Source organism: Arvicanthis niloticus, assembly GCF_011762505.2.
Source record: "Arvicanthis niloticus isolate mArvNil1 chromosome Y unlocalized genomic scaffold, mArvNil1.pat.X SUPER_Y_unloc_2, whole genome shotgun sequence".
Lineage (NCBI taxonomy): Eukaryota > Metazoa > Chordata > Mammalia > Rodentia > Muridae > Arvicanthis > Arvicanthis niloticus.
Genome location: NW_023044979.1, coordinates 888,336 through 903,885, shown reverse-complemented (window position 1 = coordinate 903,885; position 15,550 = coordinate 888,336). Strand labels below are relative to the sequence as shown.

General features: G+C 37.4%; 2 protein-coding genes across 3 annotated transcripts in view; both read left to right on the top strand.

Annotated features, from left to right (window-relative positions):
• The window catches only part of LOC143433755 (uncharacterized), a 198,743-nt gene that overhangs the window by 41,151 nt on the left and 142,042 nt on the right, over positions 1–15,550 (top strand). Inside the window, 1 exon segment of the mRNA XM_076928141.1 lies at positions 14,120–14,949. Within this exon segment, the coding sequence (XP_076784256.1) occupies positions 14,120–14,949 (830 nt within the window).
• LOC117695972 (uncharacterized) lies at positions 1,735–14,170 on the top strand. 2 transcript variants are annotated; one of them, XR_013108320.1, is made up of 5 exons: positions 1,735–2,548; positions 4,775–4,885; positions 7,014–7,126; positions 12,444–12,570; positions 12,768–14,170. XR_013108320.1 is itself a non-coding variant. In XM_076928157.1 (3 exons), the coding sequence occupies exons 1-2, from the start codon at positions 2,279–2,281 to the stop codon at positions 4,835–4,837; spliced, it is 333 nt and encodes a 110-aa protein (XP_076784272.1). In that variant the 5' UTR covers positions 1,735–2,278; the 3' UTR covers positions 4,838–4,885; positions 7,014–7,488. The 2 variants fall into 2 exon arrangements, 1 of the variants encoding a protein (XP_076784272.1); XM_076928157.1 differs by lacking the exons at positions 12,444–12,570; positions 12,768–14,170 and having other exon boundaries at positions 7,014–7,488.

Below are 15,550 nucleotides of genomic sequence, written 5' to 3'. Positions count from 1 at the left end.
AGAAACAATGTGAAATCATCTAAACCAGGCAATCGAGCAGTGGTGTATGAACAGAGATCTTAAATGCTAAATGTGTATCAGCCAGCTGCACAGGTTAAAAAAAATGCAATACTGACATACATATTGTGAACAATTTGCTGTGGGGATAAACATACACAAATGTGACCATAAGAAGACTCAAAATTAATAAAAAATTGGAGAGTAATACCCACTAAAAAAAGACAAGTGCTAAAATGATCAAAAAGGAAAGAATCTAGATTGGGTGAATTAAAACTCAGAAACAGGTTATTTGGAATAAAAAAAAAGGAAAATAAAATTAAATAAATAAATGATTTGATGGAACAGTCTCACCATGCAAAAGAAAGTGGGTGAGTAGGTATCTTAGAGTTTTATTACTGTGAAGAGACACCATGACCAAGGAAACTTTTATAAGGAAAACATTTCATTGGGCTGACTTACACTTTCAGACTCTCAGTCCATTATCATCATGGTGGGAAGCATGGCAGCATCCAGGCAGACATAGTGCTGGAGAAGGAGCTGAGAGTTCTACATCTTGATCTGTAAGCAGCAGCAGGAGACTGTGTCCACACTGGGCACAGCTTGAACATCTATTAAAACTTCAAAGCCCACCTTCACAGTGACACACTTCCTCCAACATGGCCACACATACTCCAACAAGGCCACACCTCCTACTAGTGCAGCAACCTATGGAACAAGCATTCAAACACATGAACCTATGGGGGCCATTCCTATTCAAACCATCACAGTAGATAAGTCTTCAGACAGGAAGTGCATAGATAAAACTATATATAACTTAAAATTTCCAGATATCTTCACCAACCCACAAGACACACTACTCAACCACTGCAGAGATTAGACCCAGGAAGAGTAGACAGAGCTGGTAGAAGAGACAGCAAAAACAAAGGGGTAATTAGGTGATACCCTTTCCAGACTGAGAATATGGCCCTCTCCTGACTTCTTTGGCAAAACCAAATGGTTTCTGCTGTGTATGTAACCTTTCTCAATAAAGAAAGACCATCAGATCCTTTCTCAGGGAAATCACAAGCATGTACACAAAGGACCTCAACCCTAATCCTGAGTCCCTGCATGAAGATCCTGAGAGATGAAGTGAAGCCTGGGTCGCTCTACAGACTCCAAGGTGTTGGAGGCGCCAAAGCTGTGAGACGTCTGTCAGGGAGATTGGCTTACACAGAGTGGAACCAGCCTGTTAGAGACATATTCTGTAGGCAGAAAAGATGGAGGGATGAGACATCTAAGCCCTCTGATATCAGATATTAACTAGAGAACTGGGTTTCAACCTTCCTAATGCTGCATCCCTTTAATACAGTTCCTTGTGTTGTGTGACCCCCAACTATAAGATTATATTTGTGACTGGCTCCTCCCACACTGACGTCATAGGCCATTACCTAAGCCCCGCCCACAGTCAGACTAGAACTCTGCAACTGTAAATACAGACCCGGATTCCCCCCAACCCCGCCCACCCGCCCTAACCCCAACCATCCACCATGACCCCGCCCCGGCCGCCATGTCTCCCGCGGGCACCACGTTCCCACCTCAGCCTCAGCCCAGTTCGGAGCCGCAGGAGACACGAAGCCGGCTAGAACCGGATCCGCACGGCCCGGGGTGGCAGGGCCTCGGCTCACCGTCGCTAGGCCCCTCCCACCGCGTCCATCTGAGCTGCCGCCCGCTGCGCTCTGTCTCCACTGCCGGCGCGGCTGCCAAGGGCCTCTGTGACGCACTTCCGCTTCCGGGGAGGGCGGGGCAGCGCCTCCGGAAAAGCGGCGAAGGCCATTCAGTCCGGAGACGTGGTGCCTCTTCCGGTTCCCGCGCGCCCGCTAAAGCACTTCCGGTCGCGATCACCTCTGACCCTGCGGGGCGGAAGCAGACGAGTCTCGCACCGGACGCTGTTTCCGGTAACCGGGGCGTCCGCGACCCACATCAGTCACCCCGCGTTCCCGGCGCTGGAGTGTGACGTGACCGCGCCCGCTCGGCGGCCGTAACGGGATCCCCGCGTCTCCCGCCGACCCCGTCGCGGTCTCCGTGACGTCACAGCCGGCGACCGGGACCCGCTCAAGCGCTCGGAGGCGTCTTCACAAAACCACGGCGGCGGCGGCGACGATTGTGGCGATGACGACGCCGATCAATCCCGTGATTCCCCGCGGTTCCCGCCGACCCCGTCGCGCACTCCGTGACGTCACAGCCGGCGACGAGGAACCCCTCCGGCGCACGGAAGTGGCTGCGCCATTCCCCGAGGTCAATGGCGGAGTCGTGCGATTCCCGTGATGCCCCGCGGCGCCCGCCGACCTCTTTGCGGGATTCTGACGTCACAGGGAGCGCGACTGAGCCCCGCGAACCCGGCCGCATCCTGTCAGCGGCTGCACCGGGATCGTCGTCGCCGCCACCGCCGCGGACCCTGAAGGTGTCGCACTGCCGACGTCACAGCCGGCGACGGGGTCTGCCGGCGGCCGCGGCTGCGGTCTATGCCGTGATTTCCTGCAGCGGCCCCGGCTCTGTCGATACTAATCAGGTATCAATAAACAGTAACCAATCAATAAATCGTGCCGCAGGCCTTTGTTCCAGCACTGGGGAGGCAGAGGCAGGGGCATGACGGTGATGGGATGACGATGATGGTCAGTAATCGTGATAATTGGTAATCAGTACTAATCAATGACTAATGATCGATGCTAAAAATGATCAGTAACCATGATAACCAATGATCGATAACCAGCCGATACTGCCAATCGGTAATCAAAGCCTATCAATAATCCCTAATCAATTATCGATAATTAATACCCAATGCTGATCCATAATTGACCACAGCAGTCAATGCAAATCAATAGTCAACTTGGGAGGATCCTAATATAAATATAAAATGTGCAACGAAATATGAGAATAAAATTATAATGAAGTAAAATGCAAAGTATAAAATATGAGATAAAATGAATAAAAATATAAAATAAAATATTAAATACGGAAAAATCTAAATAAGATAAAAATATAAAATATAACGAATAAAAATGTAGTAAAGTAAATGAAAATGGAATAAAATAAAGTATAAATATAAAATTAAGTAAATGAAATAAATAAAAATATGAAATAAAATGTAAAATATAAAATATAACAAATAAATAAAATATAAAACAAACTATAGGGAGACAAATTATTATTATTTATTATTATCAATATTATGACATACGGTGAAGCACAGTTGGTCAAACAGCATCTGATAGGAAGTGACACGTGTAGTATAATATTTAACAATTTTATTTCCGTTACACAGCCCGGTGTAGAATTAAAAGTCCGATCAGATTTTTATTTTAAATATTTAATTTATTTTATATTATATTTTGTATTTGATTTCATATTTTAAATCGTTTTAAAATGATATACTTTTATTTTTATGTTTTATATTTTATATTTAATGTATTTTACATTTTATTTTGATTTTATATTTATATTCATAGTATGTTTCATACTTGTTTTATATTTTACACTTCATATTTTATTATATATTTTAAAGATTAAATTTATTTCTTCTTTTATATTTTCTTTTAAATTATATTTATTTTTTATTTTACATTTTACATTTACATTATATTTTACATATATAATTTTTTATATTTTATATTTAAATTTATATTTTACTTTATTTTTTATATGCTATATTTGATGTATTTTGTATTTTTTTATTTAATATTTTATATTTGTGTTTTGTATTTTACATTTTATATTTTTTTGTATATTCAAAATTTTAGTTTATTTCATATTTTATTTAATATTTATTTCTTATTTTATATAGATATAATATATCATATATATAATTTATGATATTTTGTATTTTATACTTAATGTCATATTTTAAATTATTTTATATATTACTTTACTTTTAGTTTTTTATTTTCTATTTTCTATTTTATTTTATGTTTTAAATTGTGTTTTTTATTTACATTTACATATATATTATAATTATAGTTTGCATCTTATATTTTAATATATATTTAAATTTTATTTTATACTTTATATATTTTTATGTTTTATATTTTGTTTTTATGTTTTATTTCATATTTTACATTTTATATTATTTTCTATTTTATTTTGTTTTCATTTTTTAATTTTATATTTTATATTTGATGTATTTTACATTTTATTTACTTTTTATTTAATTTTCATTATATTTATATTATATTTTATACTTATGCTTTATAAGTTACATTGCATATTTATTATATATTTTAATTTTAAATTATAATTTTTATATATTTACATTTAATTTCATATTTTCTATTAGTTAATATTTTGTTTTCTTTATTTTTTAATTTTATGTTTAATATTTTATATTTGATTTATTTTATATTTTATTTTATTTCATATTTTATATTTACGTTTTATATTTTACATATATTTGAAATTTTAAATTTTGTTTTATTTCATTTTATATTTTATATTATTTATTTCATATTAATATTTATATTATATTGTATGTTTTAGTTTGTATTTTTTATTATTTTCCATTTTAATTTACTTTTTTTAATTTTGTATTTTAAATTTTATATTACCGAATTTTATGTGTTGTTTTATTTTATTTTTATTTTATATTTTATATTTACATTTACATTGTAATTATCGATGTTTTATATTTAATATTTTTTCCATTGTAGTTTAATTTAATTTTTAATTTTATATTTTAGAATTTATATTCGATGTATTTTATATTTTATTTTTATTTTTATATTTTATGTTTTATGTTTTATAGTTGATGCATCTGATTGATGAATTCGGAGACCTGGCTTCATCATCTCTATCGATTTTCCGATGATTTATTTCCCAGCCGACACAACATGGAGACAAATCCATAAGGGACGAGGTGAGGCCCTGAGACACTGGCGGACATGGTTCTCCAAGGCAGGCGGCAAAGAAAGCACTAGAAATTATTGATTAATAATAATTAGTTATTATTTCAGGGGGTCCTGCGAATTTATACACATATCTGAATTTTTGTTTATTATACACATATTTATATGTATTACAGACATATATATATATATATATATATATATATATATATTACATACATATTTATACTACAGACATATTTATATATATTACAGACATATTTATATTACAGACATATTTATATTACAGATATATGTATATATTACAGACATACTTATATATATTATAGACATATTTACATATATTACAGACATTTATATATATTATAGACATTTATATATGTTACAGACATATTTATATATATTAGACATTTATATATATTACAGCCATTTACATATATTACAGACATATATATTACAGACATATTTACATATATTACGGACATATTTACATATATTACAGACATACTTATATATATTACAGACATATTTATATATATTATTGACATATTTATACATATTACAGACACATATATTATAGACATATTTATATATATTGCAGACATATTTACATATATTACAGACATATTCATATATATTGCTGCAGACCTACACACTAGACATACTTATACATATTATAGACATATATATTAGACATATTTATATATGTTACAGACATTTATGTATATTATAGACATATAATGTGTACAATAAACAGATATTCAAAAATGTGTATAAGAAACAAATATTCAGATCCATGTGCCGTAATATATATAAACATGTCGATGAGATACGGATGTTCAAGTATGTGTATAATATATACTAATATGTAAATATATGTAATGTGCATAATATATATAAGTATGTAAATATATATATAATGTGTATAATATATATAAATGCATATAAATACTTTTCTAACCATAGGTTGGCATTACTGGAAATAAAAGATACGTGAAGAAATAATTATATCTTTTAATGATGAAGAACTATTTAATTCAATTTAATTTAATTTTTAATTTTTAAATTTCAATAGGGAATGCTGAGTAATGTTGGGAGCAGGGACACAAGGTGGGCAGGAAGAGATGATCTTAGCATCCACAGGCAGACATAGACAGGACAGAGGTAAAGCTGCCTCTGGTGTTTAGTACAGTGCTAGGAGAAAACTGTGATCATTGCATCTGGGATAACAGACAGTGTGGTAGATCTATAGAAAGCTTACCTGTGTCCTGGCAGGTAAAGCATGTGGTTGAACAGGGACTGTCTGCCCAAGAGGGGCTGAGACACAGGGATGGGGCAGGAAAGGAAGGGCAGCTGGGCATTGTCTATCTTATCTATAAGATGATGCACAGGGGGAGAGGCAACTTCCACTGGTATTCTGTCTCAGAGTAAGTGCAACTGATATTAGGATCTGCAGTAACAGATAGTGAGGCAGGTCTTTGGACAAAGTACCTTTCTATTGCCATGCATGGCTTGTGGTTGAACAGGAGCGTTTTTCAATAATCAGGACCTCAGGCCAAAGATGAGTTTGTAAACCCCAATCAATTCTGTTTCTGAGAGTGCACAAAGTCCACTTGAGCAAACATCCTATGACAATCCCCCCTTGTCAACAGCCAGTCAAGGTACAACTTGCAGGGTTAAGCTACATATAGATAACTAATACACCTTACAGAGAAAAAGTTAGTCTACCCATCATGTTTGTCAGATGATTTTGCCCCCTTGATTGGTTCCTGCAGATTATGCCAGACATGTACTTTTTAAAATATTAAGTTGCTGACCTATATGTTAATGCCCCAATCTTGCTGTAACTACAATAAATACTCAGCACCTCTAGACTCTCAGTTTCGATCTCATGTGAGGCTGACTGGTGAGAATCCTTATTACAGAGCTCATGATAAAGACCTCCATGTGATTGCATTACAATATGCTACTTGTTGGTCTTTGGGGTCTCTGTGACCTGGACATAACATCTTAGTGCATTGACCCAAGACCCTCAGGACTCCCAACTAAAGGATTGAAAGGGCGGTTGTTAATATCCACCATTCTCTTTGGGTCAGTGGCTTGTCTGCCAGATTTGACATAGTGTGCCTTGGTTTTCAGGTTTTTCTTGAGTATTGTGGAGGGAGATGACTAAATTCAACGTGGAACCCTGCTACAGTGGATACGCTGGAGAGTCGCAGCCCCAAAGTGCTTCGAAGATGTTCCAGAGCCTGGTATAGTGGACGGTGTTTCTCTGGTCTTAATTTCTGGGAAGGTTAGAGCAGACTTAAAACCCTGACAGGGCTCACACTTGCCATCCTGTATTCATTTTTCTCCTTTGTCCAAGTGGAAGAATCTGCTAGGTGGACTTTACTGCCCCTATGAGGCTGTCTATTTTGGCTGTGGAAGTTTGTCATTCTCTCACTGAGGAAATGAGACAGACTCCATCCTAATCGATTTAGTTACCAGCCCCACACCTTGGGTTAAATCCTTCTTAACAAAAGGACCTGGACCCATTGACTAGTCCATGACAGAGAGCTCTTAAAGACAGCATCCAGGGCAAAATCAGGCTCTGCCTACCTTATTTTACAGGGTGGAAAGACAAAGACCTCATTTCCCACCTCTTGAACTACCCTCTGTGCAGTTCATATGTGACTCTGTAGTTTTGAACTTGGAGCTGTCATAAGATGGGAGGTTGTTCTTCATTGATTGTCACAAATTTATCATATCTTCCTTGGGTCAGAGATCCTGTCCTTTGTTGGTGGTCGTTTGTGTTGTGTGAGACAATCTGCTTTTCTGTCCACCTTCCAGCTGTTTTAGCCCCGTGTTTGGTAGCACTGGCCTGGGAACCCAGGGTTAAAGAAACTCACCCCAGGTCAGCACAGGCTCTGAGCTCCCCATTCCAGTGTATCCTTCCCTGCTCTGAGCCAGGTGCCCTCCCTATTTTGTCCTTGCTCAGCCACAACTCCAAGTTCCTCATGGGGTGGCAGGAGCTCCTGTAATTGATATGGTTAAATCATTGGTTTTGGGATGTTACAACTTCCTCATTTATTATTATGTCTGTGTCATAGTTTTCAGTTCTCAGCATTTCAGAGCTACAGTCATCTGAAGGAGCCTCAGTTGAGGGCCTGCCCTCATCAGAATGGCTGGTTGCTATGTCTGTGAGAGATAGTGTTGATGATTGATTAGGAAGGCTCTTCCACTGAGGGTGGCAATATCCCTAAGCAAGTGGTCCTGGGCTGGATGAGAGAGCAGGCTACGCTTGAGACAGTGACCAAGCAAGAGAGCAAGCCAGGAGACAGTGTTTGTCCATGCTTTTTTTATGGTATATTTTATTTACATTTCAGATGCCATCCCCTTTCCCCACCCCCCACCCCCATGAAAACCCCTATCACATGCCCTTTTTTTCTTTTTCCTTTTATACACTTTTTGTAGCCGCCTGCTGCCACAAGTCAAGTGGGTTCACCTGAAAGGGGGGCTGGGAATGAAAGGGGACGGAGGGCAAGAAGAGATGAAGCCAAGACAAAGTTCTCTGATCAAGGCTTGAAATTTAATAATTTGCTTTCACATATAAAGGGGAAGCCCCACCCTCCAGAGTCTCTTCTCGGTTTTGCCCAGGGGCTGGGCAAGGAGATAGCAGTCTGGAAGGTGTCAAGGCTAGCTCAGCAGTCAGTCCATTCTTCTTAGCTCAGGTAGCAGGCTCCAAGGCGCCAAGGCTGGTAATGCAATGCCTCTCCTAAGTCTTAGAATTGCTCGATCTATTGTGGTAAAAGACTTGCAGGCCTTCTCAGGCCTGGGGGAAGGGCACAACTTTTTTTAAAAAAATATTAATTAACGGCATTATAAGTTTGTTAATGCTGAATCAGAAGTGTAACCTAATACCCAACCTAGATGTATAAACTATCTTTGACTGGTGGAGACATGTGAACATTTGCTTCCATGTCCCCCGCTTTTCTCTCTCTCATCACATAGCTTCTCCTTTCCTACTTCTCCTCGTCTCCTTACTCCTTCTCTTCCTCTCAGTACTCCTTCCCACCTAAGTTCCTTTTACATATCACCCTTCCTGTTTTTTTTTTTTTGTTTGTTTTTTTGTTTTTTTGTTTTTTTTCTTTTTTTTGTTTTTGTTTTTTCGAGACAGGGTTTCTCTGTGGCCCTTCCTGTTAAAATAAAACTTTTCTCTCAAAATACAATTAGAGCATAATTAAGCCAATTTGTACCAGTGAGGTACAAGATAGTCCTAACAACCAGTCCATCATTTTGTTGACTAACCAGAACCTCTGTCATCTATCCTAACTAAAACACTTAGTTCTGAACCTGGATTTTTCCTTGGCTTTAGAATGAGTGTCAGCTGAAAACCATCCACTCAAAACTTTTCTCCCAAGGTAAATAGCCAGGATTGGCTATGAGACTATAGGTCTTCAACCCCATCAGAGATCCAGAATGGCTGAGTTAATTGTCCATGCTTTTTGCTTTCAGTTTCTAATCTAAGCTCCCAAAATGATGGACTGTGATCTGACAGAACCATGTACAACAGACATTTATTACCTGAGATGCTTTTGCTTAGAGGATTCAATCACAGCAGCAGAATAGCAAGTTAGAACAACAACAACATTATTTGCTGAATCTATGTTGTAGATTGTATTCTTGTGAACAGGACAAATTTTGGGTAGAAAGATTTTTGGACTGGTTGGGTCTTTAACTCTCCATTAAGGGTCCTGCCTGATGCAGGATGTGGCCTCTTCAGCATCCATATCTAACTGCTATACATTTCAGCTAAGATCAACCTTAGACTACTTGGTACTTATTTATGGTCTCTGGCACACCCTAAATGTACCCCCTCCCACCCCCAGCCAACTGCAGATTTTGATTCATTTTCCCCCTCTAGCCCTCTCTTGTCTCTCACCACACCTGTTGCTGGTTCTCCCCTATTTCCCCTTCTTATCTGCTCTCCCATGCAGTTCTCTCTCTTCCATCTGCCTCCTATGATAGCTTTACTCCCCCTTCTGAGTGAGATTCAACCATGCTCATTTCAGCCTTCCTTGTTGTTTAGTTTCTTTGTGTCTATGGAGTGTAGTGTGGGTTTCCTGTATTTTATGATTATTATTCACTTGTAAGTGGGTACATACATGCATGTGCTTTTGGGTCTGGGTTACCTCAATCGAGATGATAGTTTCTAGCTGTATCCATTTGCCTGAAAAATTCATGATTTCCTTGTATTTAATAGCTAAATAGTTTTTCCATTTGTAAATACATTTTCTATATCCGTATTTTGGTTGAACAGCATCTGGATTATTTCCACCTTCAAGTTGTTATAAATAAAATGGCTCTGAATTAGTAGAGTCCTTACTTTAAGTCACCTGCCTTTACAGAGTTCCTCCTGTATCTCCTGTTGGTCCTTTGAGAGGGTGTGATCCCCTGGGAATCCATGATGGTGCATCAGTTCTGTATTGGGTTAAGTGCATCCTATTCACTGAGGCCAGATGTGGCAGCGCAGTTATGGGAACAGATTCCAATGATAGACAGCAGCTTTAGGGACTGATCCTGCTACAGGTGTTGTAGGACCATCATGAAGACTGAGCTGCACATCTGCTACTTACAGGCCATTGGTCCTTTGTCCACCTGTGAGTGTTATTGTTTTTGTCTCAGTTTCTTAATGTCACCAAGGGTCAAGGTTAATTGAGTATGCTGGTCTTCCTGTGGAGTTCCTTTCCTGTTCAGGGCCATCAATCCTTCCCTAAACTTTTCCATCAGAGTTACCAAGGTGCATGCAATATTTGATTGTGGATCTCTGCTTCTGTTTCAGTCAGCTGCTGGGTGGAGCCTCTTAATGGATAATTATGCAAGGCTCCTGTGTGGGAGCATCACAGAGTATCCTTAATAATGTCATAGATTCAAGTTTGTCCATGTTGGTCTCCAATTGAATGAGTTTTCATTGTCCACACTTTCAGTCTCTGCTCCAGCTTTATCTCTGCATTTCTTTTACACTGGATAAATTTTGTTCTGGGTGTCTCCAGTGTTCTGGTTGAATCTGATTTTTCAGCTTTCTTCTCATGCTCCCATACATTCCCCATTTGGACTCTGTCCCTCAATCACATAAGATACTGTGCACACATTTGCTGTTCAATGCTATGCTATTTTGCAAACCTGGTGGTTTTATATTTTTAACTTTATTCATTCTGTTTTTGGTTTTCTAGAACAAAATTCTCTGTTAAGCAATTCCTGTTCTGATTATAGATATAGAAACCATATAAGCCACCTGACATGTTTTTGTTCAATAAGCACATGATTTTTTGCTGCTCTTCATCCACCTCTTTCATTTTGAAATTCAGCCAAATGCATAAATTATATTCTATTTCTCCAGATGGCTTCTGCTCATGTCATCAATATTATCTGATGCTTCAGGTTCATTGAATTGCAGGTGTATGATGTTCTGCCTCTTATGTTTGTTGTGAAATTTTTGAATAAATAAGTGTATTATGGCTGGGTACATGAATATGAATATCATGTGTGTCTCATCTTTACTGTTGTCAGAAGATGGCCTCAGAACTCATGATCTTGAAGAAATGGACAGGTGTTGGTCCACATGTGTATGCTAGAAATTGACCTCCATTATGTGGAAGACCAGCAAGAGCTTCCATCTCCTGAGCTATAACTCCTGAACTGCATTCTTTATTTCTGATCAACGTATACATTACTGCTGGGTGGTGGTACTGCATGCCTTTAATCCCAGCACTTGAGGGGCAGAGACAGGATTTCTGAGTTCCAGGCCAGCCTGGTCTACAGAGTGAGTTCCAAAGCCGGCCAGGGCTATACACAGAAACCCTGTCTCAAAAACACAAAAAAACAAACAAAACAAAACATATATTGCTAATATATTCATCTGTCAATTTTTAACTGTTTACACATGCATTCCCTTTTCATAAAATTTAATTAATGTTGCTGTTTAAACTGGTTCACTTTATGTTTATGCAAGGTGAATACAGAACTGCAGTGAATGCATAATTCTTTGCAGTAACTTCAGTAAACAACTGTGAGTTCATTTTATCATTTTTGTTTCCTGCTTTATTTTTGTAGCAGAGTGGGGTTCTTAAAATGTAACTTTTGCTGTCCTGAAATTCATTGCATAGACCATGCTGGCATCCAGCTCAATGACATACACCTGCCTGTACCTCTGCAATTAAAGACATGAGCAAATACACACAGCTTGCCCATCACTTTTGTAGTTAGTAATTGTTCATCCAGCTTTTCAGATGTGTGCTCAGTACAGTTGATCTGTTTCCCCTGCATATCTCTCTCAATTGCCATTTGTGTTGCAAGGCTATATCCTATTCAAAGGGATCAGGAGTGACACAGGTGAACCCTGTTTCAAGGGTGCAAGTGTCAATATTTCAAGTTTCTTCTAAACTGACATAGTGATTATAATTTGTGTGTCAGAAAATAAGTGGAGGAATCACCTGAATTATTTGATCATATTGTCTAGGAAGCATAACTTTACTTTGTATTGATGTCAGCATCAGGCTTTGTGTTGTATACATGTATGTGATATTTTAGGAAGCAGTGAGTTTTGATGATGTGCATGTGAACTTCACTGCAGAAGAGTGGAATTTGCTGGATCCTTCCCAGAAAAATCTCTACAAAGATGTGATGCTTGAGACCTACTGGAACCTCACTGCTATTGGTAAGACTGATTTTTTTTTTTGCTTCTCAAAATAAGGGAAAATGTTTCTGGGTTACTGATGATCATCTCTTATTTCAATAGAGATCAAGTAATATTGAGTTGAATAAATCAGGTTCATTGCTGTGAAAATTCAGAGTAACTTGAATTTTGCCTAATTCCAATACCATATCATTGATTTTCTTGTACCTTGGTTTTAGGCTATAATTTGGAAGTCCATCATACTGAAGAACAACATCAAACTTCTAGACGTCATGAAAGGTATTTTTTGGGGGGAGGGGTTTCAAGACAGGGTTTCTCTGTGTAGCCCTCTCTGTCTTGGGACTCACTCTGTAGACCAGCTGGCCTCAAACTCAGAAATCTGTCTGCCTCTGCCTTCCAAGTGCTGGGATTAAAGGTGTGTACCACCACCGCCTTGCCATGAAACGTAATTTTAACGTTTCATTGAATACAAATATCCCTGTGAGGAAATTTTAATATGATCTGGATGCTCTAAAGGAAAGCAAGTGTGTAAAAATGAGTCATTTTATTTTAGCTATGATTATAATATTCTCCCAAAACTATGTACCTTCATGTCAGTTATCTGATTGGTGTTTGCAAGGCATTTCTGTAAGCAAGAAGAGAAGGAAACAATGCCTTAAGAGATTCCTTTAATTGATTTGTATCTCCATTAGAGCTATGTTGTGGAACTACCAATTTGTATAGTCTCATAATATTTGGATGTTGCACATTGAATAGTGATAAACATGTATCCATAACCTTCTAATAATCAAATAGTCCATGATAAAGTTGGTGACACTTGTATTCTTATAGTGAAATTTTTAATTGTATTGTTTTGTCAGTTTATGAGAATCGAGAATGTTGTTTTGGAGAATCATTAATCATGTCTACAATGAACAAAAAGTCAATGCATGTGAATTCAATGTGGAAACATTTCATTTGTTCTGCTTTTTTAATGGCGGTATCAATTGTCAGAATGGATGAAATCATGTGAGCATAGGGATACTAAAAAAAACAGCCTCTGTCTATTTCACAACAATGAGAAGATATGTAGTATTCTGCCTTTGGTAGACTTTCTGAATATGATAGGTGTTTACAATTATTTGGTTTTCTCTACTTTACCCAAATTCACACTACAGAAAATCTTTATGGGTATCAGAATTTTGCACTTTTTCTGTTCATCCTATTTCACAGTGCTTTTGTGGTGTGATGCACACTACAGAAAAAAAAAAACTAAGAATGCAATCAGAGTTTTAATGCTCTTAATTGTTCCATTTTATTCTGACCTATGAATGCATCATGTAGAAATCTCATATAGAAAACGGATGTTATAAATGTGAGCCATGTAGTAAATGCTCTTACCATCACAGGTATTTTCAAGTACAACCGTGAACATCAAAGTGATAAAAGCATAAGATCTGAGTGTTCTTTATTATGAGACCAACTGTAAAATTTATTCATAATGATAAAATGATTGATCAGGCTAATAAATGTGGTAAAGCTTTCACATGTGCCCATTACTGTTGCAGGCATGAAAGAAGTCATACTGGAGAGAAACCTTATGAATGTAACCAATGTGGTAAAGCCTTTTCAAATCACAGTAATCTCCAAAGACATAAAAGAACACATACTGGAGAGAAACTTTATGAATGTGATCAATGTGGTAAAGCCTTTTCACAAAACAGTAGTCTCCAATATCATAAAAGAACACATACTGGAGAGAAACCTTATGAATGTAATCAATGTGGTAAAGCCTTTGCAGATCACAGAGGTCTCCAAAGACATAAAAGAACACATACTGGAGAGAAACCTTATGAATGTAATCAATGTGGTAAAGGCTTTTCACGTCACAGTAGTCTCCAAAGTCATAAAAGTACACATCTTGGAGAGAAGCCTCATGAATGTAATCAATGTGGTAAAGCCTTTTCACATCACATTAGTCTCCAATATCATAAAAGAACACATACTGAAGAGAAACCTTATGAATGTGATCAATGTGGAAAAGCCTTTTCACAAAACAATAGTCTCCAATATCATAAAAGAACACATACTGGAGAGAAACCTTATGAATGTAATCAATGTGGTAAAGCCTTTGCAGATCATAGTGGTCTCCAAAGACATAAAAGAACACATACTGGAGAGAAACCTTATGAATGTAATCAATGTGGTAAAGCCTTTTCACGTCACAGTAGTCTCCAATATCATAAAAGAACGCATACTGAAGAGAAACCTTATGAATGTAATCAATGTGGTAAAGCCTTTTCACGTCACAGTAGTCTCCAATATCATAAAAGAACACATACTGGAGAGAAATCTTATGAATGTAATCAATGTGGTAAAGCCTTTTCAGAACACAGTAATCTCCAAAGACATAAAAGAACACATACTGGATAGAAACCTTATGAATGTAATCAACGTGGCAAAGCCTTTACAAGTTCCAGTTATCTCCCATATAATAAAAAACCCATACTAGAGAGAAACCTTATGAATGTAATCAGTATGGTAAAGGCTTTACACAACTGGGTCATCTGCAATATCATAAAAAAATATACCAGAGAGAAACCTTAGATATGTAATCAATGTAGAAAAAATCATTTATAATTGAAAATTCTCCAAAGACATAAATGTTCACATACTGGAGAAAAACTGTGTGAATGTAATTAATATGGTAAAAGACTTTTCAGAAAATTTTTGTCTCCAAAGCCATAAAACAACCCATATTGGAAGGAAACCTATGAATGTAATCATTGTATTACATTTTTAAATTTACATTTTTAAAGTGTTAAAAATTTTCAAACATTTCTCGCATGGTGAGCAGAACCAAGAGTACAGGTCAGCTCATTCGTGAACTCTGTGTTTCAGAAATTTGGCTGACCACAGGATGGTTGAGTATGAATAGGCTGTTGAGAATAGACTATACAGAATATTTTCCCTGACTGTTACTTAGACCCTGTCACAAACTGAATAATGGGCTGGGACTTTC